This window comes from Tinamus guttatus, unplaced genomic scaffold (genome assembly GCF_059628265.1).
Source record: "Tinamus guttatus ecotype Peru unplaced genomic scaffold, ASM5962826v1 Tinamus_guttatus_pri_ptg001137l, whole genome shotgun sequence".
NCBI lineage: Eukaryota > Metazoa > Chordata > Aves > Tinamiformes > Tinamidae > Tinamus > Tinamus guttatus.
The window spans coordinates 13,959-35,464 of record NW_028289671.1 but is presented as its reverse complement, the minus strand read 5'-3'; the positions used below and the strand labels follow the sequence as shown (position 1 = coordinate 35,464).

Sequence of the window (21,506 nt, the reverse complement as noted above, 5' to 3'; positions counted from 1 at the left end):
CGCGCAGCCCAGCGTGGTGACATCACATGGGCTATGACATCACGGCTCTCCCAATGATTACAACATGGCCCCCGCAGCTATGATGTCACAGCCCCGCCCCCACATATGACACCGCCGCGGCTGAAGCTGCGTTTATTGGTGTACGGGCAAGGGAGGGGGCGGGGCCGCACCGCTCAGGGGGCGGGGCCGGGCACGGGGGCGGGGCCGTGGGCGGGGCCAGGCCCAGCAGCCCCCGCGCAGAGGTTGAGGGGGGCGGGGCCATCCGTGACGAGGGCGGCCTGGAGGCCCCGCCCCCACAGCAGCTGCGCCTTCATGGGACCACGCCCCCCGGGACACGCCCCCGGGACACACCCCCTGTCCCAGGACCCGCCTCCCACGGAGGGAGGGCTCGCTTGGCCCCGCCCACCCAAGCGGGAGCCCCGCCCCCGGAGGACCAGGAGACCTTCTGCCTTCCAGGCCCCACCCACATCCGTCTGGTAACCCCGCCCTCTCCCCGTTGACCCCGCCCCCTCTGGGGTTGCAAGGCCCCACCCACCCTGTACCGACCCCCCCCCCGCTGCCTCCTGCACAGGCCCCGCCTCCCCACGAGCGGAGGCCCCGCCCACCTGCAGCTCGGGCCCGGCGCGAACGACGTCACGGGTGACGTCAGGCCTCGGCGCGCGCCCGCCTCCCTCCTGCGCGGGGGCGGGGCGAGCGGGCACGGTCCCGCCCCGCCGCACTGCGCCTGCGCACGCTCCATGCAACCCCCCTCACTGCGCCTGCGCGCTCCCCGTGCGCTTTCCCCCACTGCGCCTGCGCGCCCCCCTGCAGCCCCCCCCCCTCCGCGCCTGCGCACTCCCCGTGCAGCCCATGGCGACATAGGGCGCCGGGGGGACAGGGGGGCAATGGGGGGACGATGGGGACGCGGGGGGCCATAAGGCGACAGGGGGACAAGGGGAAGACAAGGGGGGACGTGCCCCAGACCGTTACACCTCCAGGAAACCACAGAGTCGGCCTGGAGGGCGGCCCAGAGCAGCCGCCTGACCATCGAGACGGCGCCGCCGGGGGGCCGCCCCGCCTGCCCCGACCCGTGACAGGAAGGCGCCCGGGACAACAAGATGGCGCCCGCCTCTGCCCCGTGGCAACATGGCAGCCGTCTCTGCCGTACGGCAAGATGGCGGCCGCTTCCGCCGCGCGGCACTAGGGCGCCTGGCCACGCCCCCGCCCTCCCCACCCCGTCTGCTACGTTCGCGAGGCGCGCGCGGTGACGTCAGTTCCGGCGTCGCCTCCGTCGCTTCTGTGTCTCTGCGCGAGGCGCCGCGGCCCGAGGGTGGGGGCCGGGGGGGGGTCTATGGGGGAGGTTGGGGGGGGTCTATGGGGCCTATGGGGCCCGGGGGGGTCTATGGGGCCTATGGGGCCCAGGGGGATTTATGGGGGAATTTGGGGGTCCTATGGGGCGGGTGGGGGTCTATGGGGCCCGCGGGCAGTCTGTGGGGTGGGTTGAGGGTCTATGGGGGAGCTTGGGGGATCTATGGGGCCCGGAGGGTCTATGGGGCCCGGAGGGTCTATGGGGTCCAGGGGGGGTCTATGGGGGAGTTTGGGGGGGGTCTATGGGGCCGGGGGGGATCAGAGCCCTCGGGGAGGGGGGCCGGGACTCTTCCGTGTTCCTCCCCCAGTTGGCCTTCTCCTGCCCCCATTTTCCCCCTTTTTTACCCCATTTCTCCCCGCAGGTCCCCCCCAGGCCCCGCCCCGCCCCCCCCAGCACCATGTCGGGGGCGGGGACCAAGCGGGCGGCGGGGGAGGGGGGCGCCGGCCCCCCCGACAAGAAGGCGCCGCGGGAGGAGCAGCCGCCCACGACCCTCATGGAGCCGCTGCGGCTGGGGGGGGTGTCGAGCACGGTGCGCGGGGGGCCGGGGCCCCCGGAACCCCTGGAACCCCCCGGACACCGGGGCCCCTGGGAACCCCCCCCGGAACCCCCCCCCGGACGCCGGGGCCCCCGGACCCCCTGGGACCCCCCCCGGACACCGGGGCCCCCGGAACCCCCCCCCGGACACCGGGGCCCCCGGGAACCCCCCCCGGAACCCCCCCCGGATGCCGGGGCCCCTTGGACTCCCACCCGGACCCCGGGGCCCCCGGACCCGCTGGGACCCCCCCCGGACACCAGGGCCCCCGGAACCCCCCCTTGGACCCCCACCCAGACCCCGGGGCCCCCTGGACCCTCTGGACCCCCACCGGACCCCCCCAACCGGATAACGGGGCTCCCGGACCCTGCCCGGACCCCCACCCGGTCGCCAGGGCCCCCGGACCCCCCCGGATGCTGGGGCCCCCCGGACCCCCCAGAAACCCCCCCCGGGATGCCGGGGCCCCCCCGGACCCGCCCCCGGACGCCGGGGCCCCCGGGACCCCTCCTGGACCCCCACCCGGACGCCGGGGCCCCCCGGATCCCCACCCGGACCCCCCCAGACCCCCTGGACCCACCCCCGGACGCCGGGGCCCCCGGGACCCCCCCCCCGACCCCCACCTGGATGCCGGGGCCCCCTGGACCCCCCGGACTTCCCCCTGGACCCCCTCTCGGACCCCCCCCCGGACCCCCCCCGGACGCCGGGGCCCTGCAGACCCCCCCCCAGACCCCCCCCCCAGACGCCAGACCCCCCCCCCGACTTGCCGGCCCCCCCGCAGGAGGAGATGGACGCCAAGGTGCTGCAGTTCCGCAACAAGAAGCTGGCGGAGCGGCTGGAGCAGCGGCAGGCGTGCGAGGACGAGCTGCGCGAGCGCATCGAGAAGCTGGAGAAGCGCCAGGCCACGGACGACGCCACCCTGCGCCTGGTGCACCGCTACTGGGCGCAGGTGGGACGGCGACGGGGCCGGGGACGGGGGGGACGGCCGCGAGGGGCGCCGGGGGGCTCCGCATGGCCCGAAAGGGCGTCCGGGGGGCTCGGAATGGCCCTTAATGGGGCTGGGGGGGCTCCACATGGCCCGAAATGGGGTTGGGGGGCTCCACATGGCCCGAAATGGCACCCGGGGGGTGCGGAATGGCCCTTAATGGGGCTGGGGACGGGGGGACGGCCCCGAGGGGCCCCCGGGGGGCTCCACATGGCCCGAAAGGGCGTCCGGGGGGCTCGGAATGGCCCGAAAGGGCGTCCGGGGGGCTCCACATGGCCCTGAATGGGGCTGGGGACGGGGGGACGGCCCCGAGGGGCGCCCGGGGGGCTCCATATGGCCCGAAATGGCACCTGGGGGGCTCCACATGGCCCAAAATGGGGCTGGGGGGCTCCACGTGGCCCGAAATGGCACCTGGGGGGTTTTAAATGACCCTAAACGGGTCCTTGGGACTGGGGAAATGGCCTGAAATGGCACCCGGCTCCAAATGGCCCTGAATGGGGCTGGGGACGGGGGGATGGCCCGAAAGGGCGCCCGGGTGGCTCGGAATGGCCCTGAATGGGCCCAGGGGGCAGGAAATGGCCCAAAGTGGCACCCGGATGGCCGTAAATGGCCCTGAATGGGTTCTGGGGACAGAAAATGACCCTGGATGAACTGCAGGTGACTGGAAATGCTGGAAATGGGCTAAAAGGGATTCAAGAAGACTGGAAATGGCCCGAAATGGCACCCGGAGGGCTCGAAATGGCCCTGAATGGGGCCGGGGGGCAGGAAATGTCCCGAAATGGCCCCCAGGTGGCCCTAAATGGCCCTGAATGGGTTCTGGGGACAGAAAATGACACTGAGTGGCCCATAGGTGACTGGGAATGGTCTTAAATGAACCCGAGGTGATTGAAAATGGGTTAAAAGGGATTTGAGGAGACTGGAAATGGCCCGAAATGGACTTAGGGTGACTGAAAATGGTGCTCAATGGCCCCGAGGGGAGTGAAAATGGCCAAAAATGGCTCCCAGGTGCCCAAAATTGGTCCAGAATGGCCCAAAGAGGAGTGAAATTGGCCCTGAATGGCTCCGGGGAATGAAAATGGCCCAAAACGTCACCAAAGTGACTGGAAATGGCCCAAAACGGCCTCTGTGGGAGCGATAATGGGTCCAGGGTGCCGAATTTTGGGTCAACTGCTCCTAATGCAGTTCTTACTTCCCTCAATTGTCCCCAAATGACCCCAAAGTGATCAAGAATGGGTCGAGATGACAAAGTGACCCCAGAACATCCCAAACTGGCCCCAATGTCCCCCCGTGTCCACAATGTCCCCCCGTGTCCTCAGTGTCCCCCCGTGTCCTCAACGTCCCCCCCTTGTCCCCTCAGCTGGACACGGAGCTCCAGGCGCTGCTGCTGCGGCGGGGGGGGGTCGAGGGCGAGAGCCCCCCCCCCGGGGACCCCCCCGAGCCCCCGGGGGCCCCCCCTGCACCCGGAGACCCCCCCGCGGGCAGCGGTGAGGAGGGGGGGACGAGGGGACATGGGGGGGGGGGAGACAAAGGGACATGGGGGGGGACAAAGGGACATGGGGGGAGGGGACATGGGGGGTTATTTGGGGAGGGGGCAAAGGGCTGGGGGGGCCCTGGGGTATCTGGGGGGGGCCCTGGAGGAGAAGGGGGGGTCGATGGGCAATAGGGGGGTTGCGGGGGGGCTCACGGGGGGGGGGTCCTGGTGTGGGGGGGGGTCGAGGGTCAATGGGGGGGCTCATGGGGGGAGGGGGTCCAAGTGGGGGGGGTCCAGGGTCAATGAGGGGGTTGTGGGGGGCTCATGGGGGGGGTCCTGGTGGGGGGCGGTCAAGGGTCAATGGGGGGGTCATGGGGCTCCAAGTGGGTGGGGTCAATGGGGGGGTCGTGGGGGGCTCATGGGGGAGGGATCCAGGTGGGGGGGGTCCAGGGTCAATGGAGGGGGGTCATGGGGGGCTCATGGGGGAGGAGCCTCCCTTAACCCCGCCCCCCCTCCCCCAGACCCGCCCTGGGCGGCCCCCCCAGGCGCCCCCCCCTCCGCCCGCCGCCCCCCCCCTCCCCCGCCGCCCCCCCTCCGCCCCCTCCCCTCCCCTCTCCTCCCCCCCTCCCCCTCCCCCGCCGGGGGGGGCCGGCGGCGCCGTCCCCCGCCCGGGGCCTGCGTGACGTCACCGCTGCCGTCACCGCTGCCGTCGGCGCTGGCGTCGCTGCTGGCGGCCCTGGCGGGGGGCAGCGCCGAGGAGGGGGCCCTGCAGCTGCGGCCGCGGCTGGCGCCGGCGCGGGCCCTGCTCTGCCGCCTGGTGCGGGGGCTGGCGGCGGCACAACGGCGTCCCCCATGCCCTGGGAGCACGGCTGGTGGCACACGGTGAGTATGGGGACATTGGGGACAATGAGGGGACATGGGGACACACGGGGACGCGGCTGGCGCCCGCGCGGGGCCCTGCTCTGCCGCCTGGTGCGGGGGCTGGCGGCGGCACAACGGCGTCCCCATGCCCTGGGAGCACGGCTGGTGGCACACGGTGAGTGACATGGGGACATTGGGGACAATGAGGGGACATGGGGACAATGAGGGGACATGGGGACACACGGGGACACGGCTGGCGCCGGCGCGGGCCCTGCTCTGCCGCCTGGTGCGGGGGCTGGCGGCGGCACAACGGCGTCCCCACGCGCTGGGAGCACGGCTGGTGGCACACGGTGAGTGACATGGGGACAATGAGGGGGACATGGGGACAATGAGGGGACATGAGGACACACGGGGACGCGGCTGGTGGCAGCGCAGCGGCGGCCACACGCACTGGGAGCGCGGCTGCTGGCGCACGGTGAGTACGGGGGGACACTGGGGACACTGCTGGGGACAGGGGAGCTGGGCACCCGTCTGCTCGTGCACGGTGAGTGACGGGGGGACATGGGGGACATTGGGGACAATGTGGGGACATTGGGGACACGGGGGGACATGGGGGACACACGGCTGGGAGCCGGGTGCCCGCCTGCTGGTGCACAGTGAGCACCGGGGGGGGGACATGGGGACATTGTGGGGACGCCCGGGACAAGGGGGGACATCGCGGTGACGTCGCGGTGTCCCCTGTCCCCAGCCGAGGTGGCCGAGGCCCCGCGCGCCGTCACCCGGGAGCTGCTGCGCGAGAACCGGCGGCTGCAGGAGCTGGCGCTGCAGCTGCAGGAGCAGCACCACCGCGCGGGGCTGGAGGTGCCGCTGCGTCACCCGGTGTCACCCGGTGTCACCCGCGTCCCCCGCGTCACCCGCTGCGCCCTCCCTGTCCCCAGCACCACCGCGCGGGGCTGGAGGTGCCGCCGCGTCACCCGGTGTCACCGGTGTCACCCGCGTCACCTGCTGCGTCCCCCGTGTCACCCGGTGTCACCCCGCTGCGCCCTCCCTGTCCCCGGTGCCACCGCGTCACTGCGTCACCCGGTGTCACCCGTGTCACCCGTGTCACCCGCTGCGCCCTCCCTGTCCCCAGTGCCGCCGCGTCACTGCGTCACCCGGTGTCACCCGTGTCACCCGCGTCACCCGCTGCGCCCTCCCTGTCCCCAGTGCCACCCGCGTCACCCGTGTCACCCGCGTCACCGTGTCCCCCGTGCCACCGTGTCACCCGCTGCGCCCCCTGTGTCCCCAGTGCCGCCGCGTCCCCATGTCACCTGCTGTCACCCGCTGCGTCCCCAGTGCCACCGCGTCACCTGCTGCGCCCTCCCTGCCCCCAGTGCCACCTCCTGCCACCCGCTGTCACCCACTGGCAGCTCTTGTTGCCTCTCATTGTTTCTTGTCATCTTTTCTCATTTACTGCCATTTTCTATGGTTTCGTAGTAGCTGTTATTATCTGTCATCTTTAATGTCCTGCTGTGCCCCGCTGTCACCAATTGTCACCCATTGTCATTTTCTGTTGTCTCCCATGACCTGTCACCCGCTGTCACTTTCTGTTTTCTCTCTGGGGTCTCTGTTACTTGTTGTCACCTTTTCCTGGTCCCTGTCACCTCCTTGAGTGTCAGAGCACCCCCCCTTGGGGACACCCTGGGGACACCCTGGGGACACAAGTAGCCAAAGCAGCCCCTTAATGTCACCCTGTGACCCTTGGGGACATCTCGGGGACACCCTGGGGACACAGGAACACAAGTGGCCAGAGCAGCCCCTTAATGCCACCCTGTGACCCTTGGGGACCCCTTGGGGACACCTTGGGGACACAAGCGGTGGAGCTGCAGGACCCCAGGGTGCCCCTGTCCTCCTGGGGACCCCCTTGGGGACACACTGGGGACAAAACCAGTGTCCTGATGTCACCCTGTCTCCCTTGGGCACCCTCGGGGACACCTTGGGGACCCCTTGGTGGCCCCCTGACGCCGCCCTCTCTCCCTCGGGGACACGGGGACACGGGGCGCGCGGTGGCAGCTGGCGGAGCTGCAGGACAAGGCGACCTCGGCCGAGACCAAAGTGCTGGAGATGGAGACGACGGTGGAGGATCTGCAGTGGGACAGCGCGCGCGTGCGCAAGAGGGAGCAGCGGCTCAACCGGCACCTGGCCGAGGCGCTGGAGCAGGTGACAGGGGACATTGGGGACATTGGGGACATTGGGGACACGGGGACATTGGGGACACGGGGACATTGGGGGACATGGGGACATTGGGGACAGCGCGCGCGTGCGCAAGAGGGAGCAGCGGCTCAACCGGCACCTGGCCGAGGCGCTGGAGCAGGTGACACGGGGACATTGGGGACAATGGGGACATTGGGGACAATGGGGACACGGGGACATTGGGGACATTGGGGACATGGGGACATTGGGGACAGCGCGCGCGTGCGCAAGAGGGAGCAGCGGCTCAACCGGCACCTGGCCGAGGCGCTGGAGCAGGTGACACGGGGACATTGGGGACATTGGGGACATTGGGGACACGGGGACATTGGGGACATTGGGGACAGCGCGCTGCGTGCGCAAGAGGGAGCAGCGGCTCAACCGGCACCTGGCCGAGGCGCTGGAGCAGGTGACAGGGGACACGGGGACACGGGGACAATGGGGACATTTGGGACATCGGGGACATTGGGGACATTGGGGACACGGGGACATTGGGGACATTGGGGACAGCGCGCGCAGTGCGCAAGAGGGAGCAGCGGCTCAACCGGCACCTGGCCGAGGCGCTGGAGCAGGTGACAGGGGACACGGGGACATTGGGGACAATGGGGACATTGGGGACAATGGGGACATGGGGACATTGGGGACACGGGGACATTGGGGACAGCGCGCGCTGTGCGCAAGAGGGAGCAGCGGCTCAACCGGCACCTGGCCGAGGCGCTGGAGCAGGTGACAGGGGACGTTGGGGACAATGGGGACACGGGGACATTGGGGACACGGGGACATTGGGGACATTGGGGACATGGGGGGCATTGGGGACATTTGGGGACATCAAGGATAATGGGGACATTGGGGATATGTGGGGGATGGCAGGACGTAGAGGGGCATGGAGGGACATAGGGGACACGGAGGGACACGGGGGACATGGGGGACGCGGGGGGGGACATGGGGGACATGGATAGATATGAGGGGACACGGGGCACATGGGGACACGTGTCCCCTGAGGTGTCCCCTGACGTGTCCCCCGTGTCCCCCCGGTGGCAGCTCAACTCGGGCTATTACGCGTCCGGGAGCTCGGGGGGCTTCCAGGGAGGCCAGATCACGCTCAGCATGCAGAAGGTGACAGCCCTTGGGGACACTGGGGACACGGGGGTGTCCCGGGGGGCTGGGGGGTCCCTCAGTGACCAGAACACCCCAAAACCCCCGAATTGTTCCCTTATTCCTTGTGTTTTGAAATATCAACCATGGGGCGGGAGGATCTGGGGGTTCCTGGGAGGTTCCTGTTGGGTCTAGGGGGACCCTGGGGACCTGTTGGGGACAGGGATGTCCCTTGGGGGCGGGGGGGTGTCTCTGAGTCCACAGAATCCCACAAAATGCCCCAAAAGCCCCATTTCCTCACAGTTTGGGGAGCTGTACACAGATCTGGAGGACCTAGGGGGTTCCTGGGAGGTTCCTGTGGGATCTAGGGGGACACTGGGGACTTGATGGGGACAGGGACGTCCCTTGGGCCCTGGGGACGTCCCCGAGCGTCCAGAACCCCCCGAACGGCCCCGTTCCCCCCAGTTCGAGATGCTGAACGCGGAGCTCGAGGGCAACCAGGAGTTGGCCAACAGCCGCATGGCGGAGCTGGAGAAGCTGCAGCAGGAGCTGCAGGAGGCCGTGCGGGGCCACGAGCGCCTCAAGGTGGGCGCGGGGAACGCGGGGCGCCGCGGGGCCGCGCGGGGACGCCCGGTGACGCCGCTGGCGCAGGTGGCCCTGCGCGCGCTGCCCGAGGAGGCCGTGAAGGAGACGCTCGAGTACAAGGTGCTGCAGTCGCAGTTCTCGCTGCTCTACAACGAGAGCCTCCAGGTGAAGACGCAGCTGGACGAGGCCCGCGCGCTGCTGCTGGCCACCAAGAACAGCCACCTGCGCCACATCGAGCACATGGAGGTGGCACCGCGGGGACACCTTGCGGCGCGTTGGGTTGCGTTGCAGCCTGTTGGGCTGCGTTGGGTCGCGTTGGGTCCCATTGGGTCACATTAGGTTGGGTTAGGTCATGTTGGGTCCCATTAGGTCCTGTCGGGTCACGTTAGGTCCCGTTGGGTCATGTTGGTTTACATTGGGTCCTGCCGGGTCCCATTGGGTTGCATTGAGTCCTGTTGGGCTGCGTTGGGTCGCGTTGGGCCCCGCTGGCTCATGTTGGGTCCCATTGAGTCACATTAGGTCCTGTTGCGTCACATTGGGTTGCGTTGGCTGATGTTGGGTCCCGCTGGGTCACATTAGGTCCCATTGGGTCGCACTGGGTTACATTGGGTCCTGCTGGGTCCCATTGAGTCCCGTTGGGTTCTGTTGGGTCCTGCTGGGTCCCGTTGAGTCCTTTTGGGTCCTGTTGGGTGCCATTGGGTCCAGTTGAGTCCTGCTGGGTCCCGTTGGCTCCCATTGAGTCCCGTTGGGTTCTGTTGGGTCCCGTTGGGTCTCATTGGGTTGTGCCGGGTCCCATTGGGTTCTGTTGGGTCCTATTGGGTCCAGTTGAGTCCCGCTGGGTCCCGTTGGCTCCCATTGAGTCCCGTTGGGTTCTGTTGGGTCCCGTCGGGTCCAGTTGAGTCCCGCTGGGTCCCATTGGCTCCCATTGAGTCCCGTTGGGTCCCATTGGGTCTCATTGGGTCGTGCCAGGTCCAGTTGGGTCCTGTTGGGTCCCATTGGCTGCCGTTGGGTCCCATTGGGTCCAGTTGAGTCCCGTTGGGTTCTGTTGGCTCCCATTGGCTCCTGTTGGGTCCAGTTGAGTCCCGTTGGGTTGTGTTGGGTCCCATTGGCTCCTGTTGGGTCCAGTTGAGTCCCGTTGGGTTGTGTTGGGTCCCGCCGGGTCCCGGCGCCGCTCACGCGCCCGCGCTCCGCGCAGAGCGACGAGCTGAACGTGCAGAAGAAGCTGCGCACGGAGGTGATCCAGCTGGAGGACACCCTGGCGCAGGTGCGCAAGGAGTACGAGATGCTGCGCATCGAGTTCGAGCAGAACCTGGCGGCCAACGAGCAGGCGGGTCCGTGTCCGCGTCCGCGATGTCCCCAACGTCCCCAACGTCCCCACATCCCCAGGCCACATCAACCGCGAGATGTCCCCAGTGTCCCCATGTCCCCTTGGTGTCCCCAGGCCCCATCAACCGCGAGATGTCCCCATGTCCCCAATGTCCCCATGTCCCCTTGGTGTCCCCAGGACCCATCAACCGTGAGATGTCCCCAGTGTCCCCATGTCCCCTTGGTGTCCCCAGGCCCCATCAACCGCGAGATGTCCCCATGTCCCCAATGTCCCCAATGTCTCCTTGGTGTCCCCAGACCCCATCAACCGCGAGATGTCCCCATGTCCCCTTGGTGTCCCCAGGCCCCATCAACCACGAGATGTCCCCATGTCCCCAATGTCCCCATGTCCCCTTGGTGTCCCCAGGCCCCATCAACCGCGAGATGTCCCCAATGTCCCCATGTCCCCTTGGTGTTCCCAGGCCCCATCAACCGCGAGATGTCCCCATGTCCCCAGTGTCCCCTTGGTGTCCCCAGGCCCCATCAACCGCGAGATGTCCCCATGTCCCCAGTGTCCCCATGTCCCCTTGGTGTCCCCAGGCCCCATCAACCGCGAGATGTCCCCAATGTCCCCATGTCCCCTTGGTGTCCCCAGGCCCCATCAACCGCGAGATGCGCCACCTCATCTCCAGCCTGCAGAACCACAACCACCAGCTCAAGGGTGACGTCCAGCGCTACAAGCGGAAGCTGCGCGAGGCGCAGGCTGACATCGCCAAGGTGGGCGGGGCCAGGGTGCCGGGGGCGGGGCCCAACCCGAGGGGGCGGGGCCAGGCCTTGCAGGGCCTGGACAAGCTTGGGGTGGAGCTAAAGTGCCTGGAGGCGGGACCAAGTGGGGGGGGCTTTGATAACCTTGAGGGCGGAGCTAAAGTGCCTGGGGGCGGGGCCACAGCTCCACGGGGCTGGGTCAAACCTGTAGGGGCGGGGCTAAGCACTGGGGGGGCTTTGAGCCTCCCCTAACCCCGCCCCCGTCTCTGCTTCCCTCCAGCTCCGCCTCCAGGCGAGCGGTGCCGCCCCTCAGGCCCCGCCCCCCGCGGCCGCGGTGGCTCCGCCCCCCGCAGGCCCCACCCCCGGCCCCTCCCCTGCCCCCCCAGCTCCAGGAGGAGGAGGAGGAGGGGGGGGCGGCCCCGAGGAGGCCCCGCCCAAGGAGGAGGAGCCGCTGCCCAAGGAGGGGGCGGGGCCGGCGCCGCAAGCCCCGCCCCCCACCGAGCCCCGCCCCGCGCCCCGGCCACGGGAGGAGCCCCCGCCCCCTCCCACCCCCAGCGAGGGGGGCGGCGCCCGGCGGCCGGAGGAGGAGGAGCCAGCGGTGGCCCCGCCCCCGCCCCGCCCCCGGGAACCGCCCCCTCCGCCGCCTCCCCCGGCCCCCCCCCGCGGGGGCTGGAGGGGCCCCGGGGGGGGAGGGGCCCGGCCCAAGGCCTCCTCCTCCTCCTCGGGGGAGGAGCCTAAGAAGAAAGAGGCGGAGCTACTGAAGCAGCTGCGGGCGGAGCTTAAGTGAGGAGGGGCTGCAGGGGGGGCGGCTATAGGGCGTTTTGGGGGGGGGCTGTGGGGGGCTATGGGGTGATGGGGGGGCTATAGGGGGCTATGGGGTGATGGGGGGGCCTATGGGGCGGCTATGGGGTGATGGGGGGGCTATAGGGGGCTATGGGGTGATGGGGTGTCTATGGGGCGGCTATGGGGGGGCTGTAGGGTGCCAGGGGGCATCTATAGGGTCTATAGGGAGCCGGGGGGGGCTGTGGGGGGCACCTATGGGGGGTTTGGGGTCTCTGTAGGGTCCTATGGGGTGTCGGGGGGGCTATAGACCAAGCACACGCCAAGCACACGCCAAGCACACGCGTGTTCCCCCCTCCTCGCATCCCCCTCCTCCCCGTGGGGGTGGGATAGGGACATGGGGGGGTGACACGGGTGTGCCACGGGTGTGACACGGGTGTGCCACGGGTGTGACACGGGTGTGACACGGGTGTGACACGGGTGTGCCACGGGTGTGCCACGGGTGTGACACGCGTGTGACACGGATGTGCCACGGGTGTGACACGCGTGTGACACGGATGTGACACGGGTGTGACACGCGTGTGACACGGGTGTGACATGGATGTGCCACGCGTGTGCGCAGGAAGGCGCAGGAGAGCCAGAAGGAGATGAAGCTGCTGCTGGACATGTACAAGTCGGCACCCAAGGAGCAGCGGGACAAGGTGACGCTGATGGCGGCCGAGCGCAAGAGCAAGGCCGAGGTGAGCGGGAACACGCGGAGAACACGCTGAGAACATGCCAAAAACACACCAAGAACACGCCAAAAACATGCCAAAAACACACCAAAAACACACCAAGAACATGCCAAGAACACACCGAGAACACACCAAAAACACACCAAGAACATGCCAAGAACACACCAAAAACACGCCAGGAACATGCCAAAAACACGCCAGGAACATGCCAAAAACACACCAAGAACATGCCAAGAACACGCCAAAAACATGCCAAAAAGCACGCCACGCACACCCGAATCCCTCCCCATCCCGCATTTCCCGTTATCCCCCCGGGTTTTCTCGCTCCTGCCGGCGCTCCCGGTCGTTCCCGGCATTCCCGGCAGGTGGAGGAGCTGCGCGCGCGGGCGCGGGAGCTGGAGGAGCGGGAGCGCCGGGACGGGCGCCGCGGCGCCGACGACGACGCCCTGCGGCGCCTGCGCGCGGCCGAGGACACCATCGAGCACCTGCAGCGCAAGCTGGCGGCCACCAAGCAGGTGGGCGGGGCCTCGGGGTGGGCGGGGCCTCGTGGGCGGGGCCACGGGGTGGGCGGGGCCTCGGGGTGGGTGGGACCATGGGGGGCGGGGACACAGAGGGGCGGGGCCTCGGACACCATCGAGCACCTGCAGCGCAAGCTGGCGGCCACCAAGCAGGTGGGCGGGGCCTCGGGGTGGGCGGGGCTTCGGGGGGCGGGGTCACGGAGGGGCGGGGCCTCGGGCACCATCGAGCACCTGCAGCGCAAGCTGGCGGCCACCAAGCAGGTGGGCGGGGCCTCGGGGTGGGCGGGGACACGGAGGGGCGGGGACACGGAGGGGCGGGGCCTCGGACACCATCGAGCACCTGCAGCGCTTGCGCCTGTCCCCAACCCCATGACATCACGATGACGTCATGGGTGACGTCAGAGAACGAGCAGGACGCGGCCACGCCGCTCTTGGGCCAGGCTGTCCCCTTCCCACCCCGCCAATGGCGCTGCCGGTGACGTCACGCTGGCGTCACGCTGACCTCATACTGATGTCATGCTGAGCTCACGCTGATGTCATGCTGACGACATGGTGCCCTCGTGCTGCTGTTGCGCTGGCATCGTGCTGACCTCACGCTGATGTCACGCTGACGCCATGCTGAGCTCACTGTGACGTAACACTGACCTTATGCTGACATCGTGCTGATGTCATGCTGACCTCATGCTGATGTCATGGTGCTATCATGCTGTCATCATGCTCATGTCATGCTGCTGTTGTGATGGCGTCACACCGCCGTCGCGTTGACGTCACGCTGACTCATGCTGCTGTCACGCTGACCTTACGCTGCTGTCACGCTGATGTCACGCTGATGTCATGCTGTTGTGACGCTGATGTCGCGCTGCCGTTGTGCTGATGTCACGTTGAGCTTGCTCTGACGTCACACTGACGTAACACTAACCTTACGCTGACGTTGCGGTGACATCGTGGTGATCTCATACTGACGTCACGCTGACGTCACGCTGATCTTATGCCGCTGTGACGCTGATGTCACGCTGACGTCACTCTGACGTCACGCTGACCTTGTGCTGATGTCATGGCACTGTCATGCTGCCGTCATGCTGACGTCACGCTAACCTCACGCTGACGCCACACTGACGTCACGCCGCTGTTGCGCTGACCTCACGCTGACGTCACGCTGACGTCACGCTGCCGTTGCGCTGACCTCATGCTGACGTCACGCTGACGTCACGCTGCCGTTGTGCTGACGTCGTGCTGACGTCACGCTGACGTCACACTGACGTTGTGCTGACCTCACGCTGACCCCACACTGACGTCACGCCGCTGTTGCGCTGACGTCACGCTGCCGTCACACTGACGTTGCGCTGACCTCACGCTGCCGTTGTGCTGACGTCACGCTGACGTCACGCTGCCGTCACGCTGACGTTGCGCTGACCTCACGCTGACGTCATGCTGACGTCGCGCTGACGGTGTGCTGACGTGACGCTGCCGTTGTGCTGACGTCACGCTGCCGTCACGCTGCCGTCACGCTGACGTCACGCTGACGTTGCGCTGACCTCACGCTGACGTCACGCTGATGTCACGCTGACGTCGCGCTGACGGTGTGCTGACGTCACGCTGCCGTCGCGCTGACGTCACACTGATGTCGCGCTGCTGTCACGCTGCCGTCACGCTGTCGTCACGCTGACGTCACGCTGACCTCACGCTGTCGTCACGCTGACGTCACGCTGACGTTGCGCTGACCTCACGCTGTCGTCACGCTGACCTCACGCTGACGTCACGCTGACGTCACACTGACGTGGCGCTGACGTCACGCTGCCATCGTGCTGACGTCACGCTGCCGCCACGCCCCCGCAGGAGGAGGAGGCGCTGCTGTCCGAGATGGACGTGACCGGCCAGGCCTTCGAGGACATGCAGGAGCAGAACCTGCGGCTGCTGCAGCAGCTGCGCGAGAAGGACGACGCCAACTTCAAACTCATGTCCGAGCGCATCAAGGCCAACCAGATCCAGCGGCTGCTGCGCGACGAGAAGGACGGGCTGGCCGGGGAGGTGCTGGCGCTCAAGGCGCAGGTGGGGGGACATGGGGACATGGGGGGACATGGGGGGACATGGGGACACCATGGGGACACCGTGGGGACATGGGGACACCGAGGGGACGGGCTGGCCGGGGAGGTGCTGGCGCTCAAGGCGCAGGTGGGGGGACATGGGGACACCGTGGGGACATGGGGACACAGGGGGACACCGTGGGGACATGGGGACACCATGGGGACACCGTGGGGACACCATAGGGGCATGGGGACACCGAGGGGACAGGCTGGCCGGGGAGGTGCTGGCGCTCAAGGCGCAGGTGGGGACAGCGAGGGGACATGGGGGGACATGGGGACACCATGGGGACATGGGGACACCGAGGGGACGGGCTGGCCGGGGAGGTGCTGGCGCTCAAGGCGCAGGTGGGGGGACATGGGGACACCATGGGGACACCATGGGGACACGGGGAGACACCGAGGGGACATGGGGACACCATGGGGACACCATGGGGACATGGGGGGACATGGGGACACCATGGGGACACCGAGGGGACGGGCTGGCCGGGGAGGTGCTGGCGCTCAAGGCGCAGGTGGGGACACGGGGGGACATGGGGACACCATGGGGACATGGGGACACCGAGGGGACGGGCTGGCCGGGGAGGTGCTGGCGCTCAAGGCGCAGGTGGGGGGACATGGGGACACCGTGGGGACACCATGGGGACACGGGGAGACACCGAGGGGACATGGGGACACCATGGGGACACCATGGGGACATGGGGGGACATGAGGACACCATGGGGACACCATGGGGACACCGAGGGGACGGGCTGGCCGGGGAGGTGCTGGCGCTCAAGGCGCAGGTGGGGGGTCATGGGGACACCGTGGGGACATGGGGACACCATGGGGACACCTTGGGGACATGGGGACACCTTGGGGACATGGGGACACCGAGGGGACGGGCTGGCCGGGGAGGTGCTGGCGCTCGAGGCGCAGGTGGGGACACGGGGGGACACCATGGGGACATGGGGACACCATGGGGACACCGTGGGGACGGGGGGACACCATGGGGACACCGAGGGGACATGGGGACACCATAGGGACATAGGGACACCGAGGGGACGGGCTGGCCGGGGAGGTGCTGGCGCTCAAGGCGCAGGTGGGGGGACATGGGGGGACATGGGGACACCATGGGGACACCGAGGGGACGGGCTGGCCGGGGAGGTGCTGGCGCTCAAGGCGCAGGTGGGGGGACATGGGGGGACGTGGGGACACCATGGGGACACCGAGGGGACGGGCTGGCCGGGGAGGTGCTGGCGCTCAAGGCGCAGGTGGGGGGACATGGGGGGACATGGGGACACCATGGGGACACCGAGGGGACGGGCTGGCCGGGGAGGTGCTGGCGCTCAAGGCGCAGGTGGGGGGACATGGGGGGACATGGGGACACCATGGGGACACCGAGGGGACACCGTGGGGACACCATGGGGACACCGAGGGGACAGGCTGGCCGGGGAGGTGCTGGCGCTCGAGGCGCAGGTGGGGACACGACATCCCCCAGGTGTCCTTTAAATGTCCTGAAACGTCCCCAAAACGTGCCTGAATGTCCCTAAACGTCTCGTAAAATGTCCCCAAATACCCCTATGTGTCCCTGAGACGTCCCCTGCGTGTCCCCAACGCATCCCTCCATGTCCCCAACGCGTCCCCTCGTGTCCGCAATGTGTCGCTCCATGTCCCCAACACGTCCCACGTGTCCCCGCGCTGTCCCCCCGTGCCTGTGCTGTCCCCTCGTGTCCCCGACGCTGTCCCCCTGTGTCCCCTCATGTCCCAGACGTGTCTCCACATTGTCCCCACGCTGTCCCCTGTCCCCGCGCTGTCCCCATGTTGTCCCCATGTTGTCCCCCTGTCCCCACACTGTCCCCTGTCACCATGTTGTCCCCCCGTCCCCACATTGTCCCCACGCTGTCCCCCGTCCCCACACTGTCCCCACGCTGTCCCCTCATGTCCCCACGCTGTCCCCGTCCCCACGTTGTCCCCACGCTGTCCCCTCATGTCCCCGCGCTGTCCCCACGCTGTCCCCTCATGTCCCCGCGCTGTCCCCGTCCCCGCGCTGTCCCCTCATGTCCCCGCGCTGTCCCCATCCCCGCGTTGTCCCCCCATCCCCGCGTTGTCCCCCCGTCCCCACGTTGTCCCCACGCTGTCCCCTCATGTCCCCACGCTGCCCCGTCCCCACGCTGTCCCCTCATGTCCCCGCGCTGTCCCTGTCCCCACGCTGTCCCCATGCTGTCCCCGTCCCCATGTTGTCCCCTCATGTCCTCACATTGTCCCCGCGCTGTCCCCTCATGTCCCCGCGCAGGTGGACGCGCAGCTGCTCCTGGTGCAGAAGCTGGAGGAGAAGGAGCGGCTGCTGCAGGGCAGCCTGGGCGCCGTGGAGAAGGAGCTGGCGCTGCGGGCGCAGGCGCTGGAGCTCAACAAGAGGAAGGTGCGGGGGGCCAGGCGGCCGGGGGGGACCTGGATCCGGGAAATGGACCTGGGGTCCGGGAAAGGGCCCCGGCGTCCGGGGGGGGGGCCCGGGGTCCAGGAGAGGGACCTGGGGTCCAGGAAGGGTCCAGATGTCTGGAAAAGGGGCCCTGGGGTCCAGGAGAGGGACCTGGTGTCTGGGAAAGGGGCCCCGGCGTCCGGGGGAGCCTGGTGGGCAGGAAGCCCCCAGTGTCCGGGACACCCCCAATGTCCCGGATGTCCCCAATATCCAGGAAGCCCCCAATGTCTGGGATGTCCCCAATGCCTGGGGATGTCTCTGGTGTCCGGGATGTCCCCAATGCCTGGGATGTCCCCAATATCCGGGATGTCCCCAATGTCCGGGATGTCCCCAATATCCGGGATGCCCCCAATGTCCAGGATGTCCCCAGTGCCCAGGATGTCCCCAATGCCCGGGACGCCCCCGGTGTCCGGGACGCCCCCAATGCCCGGGATGTCCCCAACGCCCGGGATGTCCCCAACGTCCCGGACGTCCCCGATCTCTGGGATGTCCCCAACGTCCCGGACGTCCCCGCTGTCCCGGATGTCCCCAACGTCCCGGACGTCCCCGATCTCCGGGATGTCCCCGTGTCCCCAGGCCGTGGAGGCGGCCCAGCTGGCCGAGGACCTGCGCGCACAGGGGGAGCACGTGCAGGGGCGGCTGCGGGAGCTCCAGGCCTGCGCGGCCGAGAACCGCGCGGCCAAGGACAAGGAGTCGCTGAGCCTGAAGCGCGCCCAGGTGGGACGGGGCGCCCGGGGGGTCCGGGGGGTCCCTGGAGGATCCTGGGGGTCCTGGGGGCTCCTCGGGGTTCCTGGAGGATCCTGGGGGCTCCTGGAGATTCTGGGAGGTTCCTGGGGGTCCTGGGGGCTCCTGGGGGTTCCAGGAGGATCCTGGGGGTTCCGGGGGGTCCCTGGAGGATCCTGGGGGTCCTGGGGGCTCCTCGGGGTTCTGGGGGGTTCCGGGAGGTTCCTGGGGGTTCCGGGGGGTCCCTGGAGGTTCCTGGGATGTCTTGGGGATCCTGGGGGTTCCAGGAGGTTCCTGGAGGTTCCTGGCGGTCCCAGGAGGTTCCTGGAGGTTCTTGGGGGTCCTGGGGGCTCCTGGGGGTTCCGGGAGGTTCCTGGGGGCCTTGGGGGTTCCTGGGGGTCCTGGGAGGTTCTTGGGGGTTCTTGGGGATCCTGGGGGTCCCCTGAGGTTCCTGGAGGTTCTTGGGGGTCCTGGGGGCTCCTGGAGGTCCCAGGAGGTTCCTGGAGGTTCTTGGGGTTCCTGGAGGTTCCTGGGGGTCCCAGGAGGTTCCTGGGGGCTCCTAGGGGTCCTGGGAGGTTCCTGGAGGTTCCTTGGGGGTCCTGGGGATTCCTGGGGGTCCGGGAGGTTCCTGGAAGTTCCTGGAGGTTCTTGGGGTTCCTGGGGGTCCTCCAGGGGGTCTGGGAGGTCCCGTGGGGCTCAGGAGGGTCCCATGGGGCAGCCCTGGGTCTTTGGGCTGTTCCCTGTGTCCCCATGATGTCCCCCACGTTCCTGGATGTCCCCTGTGTCCCTGGGAGAGCTCGGGATGTCCCCTGTGTCCCCAGTGTCCCCTGTGTCTCCAATGTCCCCGTGTCCCCAATGTCCCCGTGTCCCCAGTGTCCCCCGTGTCCCCAATGACCCTCCATGTCCCCGTGTCCCCAATGTCCCCTGTGTCTCCAATGTCCCCGTGTCCCCAATGTCCCCGTGTCCCCAATGGCCCCCATGTCCCCAGTGTCCCCCGTGTCCCCAATGACCCTCCATGTCCCCGTGTCCCCAACGTCCCCGTCCCCGCAGGAGGAGCTGTCGCGGCTGCGCCGGAAGCTGGAGAAGCAGCGCAAGGTGGAGGTTTACGCCGACGCCGACCAGATCCTGCAGGAGGAGATCAAGGAGTACCGGGTACGGGGACACGGGGACAGCGTGGGGACACGGGGACAGCGTGGGGACAGGGGGACACTGCGGGGAGATGGGGACAGTGTGGGGACATGGGGACACTGGGGGACATGTGGGACATTGGGGGACACGGGGACACCGTGGGGACACGGGGACAGGGTGGGGACATGGGGACAGCGTGGGGACATGGGGACACTGGGGGACACGGGGACAGAATGGGACACGGGGACAGCGTGGGGACATGGGGACAGGGTGGGGACATGGAGGGACACGGGGACACTGTGGGGACATGGGGACACTGCGGGGAGATGGGGACAGTGTGGGGACATGGGGACACTGGGGGACATGTGGGACATTGGGGGACACGGGGACACCGTGGGGACACGGGGACAGTGTGGGGACATGGGGACATGGAGGGACATGGGGACACCGTGGGGATGCAGGAACAGTGGGACATGGTGGGACATTGGGGGACATGGAGGGACATGGAGGGACATGGGGGACATTGGGGGACATGGGGACGCTGTGTGGATGCGGGAACACGGGAACATGGGGGACATTGCGGGACATGGGGACACCGTGGGGATGCAGGAACAGTGGGACATGGTGGGACACTGGGGGACATGGGGACATGGGGACATGGAGGGACATGGAGGGACTTGGGGGACATGGGGACGCTGTGTGGATGCGGGAACACGGGAACATGGGGGGACATGGAGGGACATGGGGACACAGTGGGGAGATGGGGACACGGAGGACTCCGTGGGGACACGGAGGGCGCCGTGGAGACCGTGTGGGGACATGGAGACACCGTGGGGACACCATGGGGACGTGGAGGGCACTATGGGGACACCATGGGGACAGGGAGGGCGCCATGGGGACCGTGTGGGGATATGGGGACGCCGTGGGGACACCGTGGGGACGGCATGGGGACACGGAGGGCACCATGGAGACCGTGTGGGGACATGGGGACAGCATGGGGACGTGGAGGGCACTGTGGGGACACCGTGGGGACAGGGAGGGCGCCATGGGGACCGTGTGGGGACATGGGGACACCGTGGGGACGGCATGGGGACACGGAGGGCACCGTGGGGACACGGAGGGCACCGTGGGGACATGGGGACACCGTGGGGACGGCATGGGGACATGGAGGGCGTCATGGGGACCGTGTGGGGACATGGGGACACCGTGGGGACACCGTGGGGACGTGGAGGGCACCGTGGGGACACGGAGGGCACCGTGGGGACCGTGTGGGGACATGGGGACACCATGGGGACGTGGGGAACCGTGGAGACACGGAGGGCGCCGTGGAGACGTGTGGGGACATGGGGACAGCATGGGGACATGGAGGGCACTGTGGGGACACCGTGGGGACAGGGAGGGCACCATGGGGACCGTGTGGGGACATGGGGACACCGTGGGGACACCATGGGGACACGGGGACACCGTGGGGACCCCGCGGGCCGCGGTGGCAGCGCGCTGCGTCCCCAGGCGCGGCTCACGTGCCCCTGCTGCAACGCGCGCAAGAAGGACGCCGTCCTCACCAAGTGCTTCCACGTGTTCTGCTTCGAGTGCGTGCGCGGCCGCTACGAGAGCCGCCAGCGCAAGTGCCCCAAGTGCAACGCGGCCTTCGGCGCGCACGACTTCCACCGCGTCTACATCAGCTGAGCGCCCCGGGGCGTCCCCTGGGTCACCCGGGGTGTCCCTGGGTCACCTGTGGTCATCCTATGTCACCTAGGGGCGTCCTGGGTCACCCAGGGTGTCCCTGTGTCACCCGGGGTGTCCCCTGTGTCACCTATGGTCATCCTGTGTCACCCAGGGTGTCCCCATGTCCCGTGCAACGCGGCCTTCGGCGCGCACGACTTCCACCGCGTCTACATCAGCTGAGCGGCA

At 68.6% G+C, this 21,506-nt stretch overlaps 1 protein-coding gene and 1 long non-coding RNA gene across 2 annotated transcripts; both read left to right on the top strand.

The window, feature by feature from the left end:
• Positions 1-1,745: 1,745 nt before the first annotated feature.
• LOC104565430 (E3 ubiquitin-protein ligase BRE1B-like) lies at positions 1,746-21,281 on the top strand. Its single transcript, XM_088538657.1, has 18 exons — positions 1,746-1,877; positions 2,659-2,826; positions 4,220-4,346; positions 7,638-7,702; positions 8,465-8,539; positions 8,984-9,103; positions 9,170-9,349; positions 10,299-10,434; positions 11,064-11,185; positions 11,454-11,507; positions 11,880-11,956; positions 12,576-12,693; positions 13,053-13,202; positions 15,042-15,254; positions 17,562-17,687; positions 18,321-18,461; positions 19,518-19,619; positions 21,105-21,281. The coding sequence occupies exons 1-18, from the start codon at positions 1,746-1,748 to the stop codon at positions 21,279-21,281; spliced, it is 2,283 nt and encodes a 760-aa protein (XP_088394783.1).
• Positions 5,949-7,392, top strand: LOC148590725 (uncharacterized). The gene is made up of 2 exons (XR_015914268.1): positions 5,949-6,055; positions 7,247-7,392. It is a non-coding gene; the product is annotated as an uncharacterized LOC148590725 (long non-coding RNA).
• Positions 21,282-21,506: the final 225 nt, after the last annotated feature.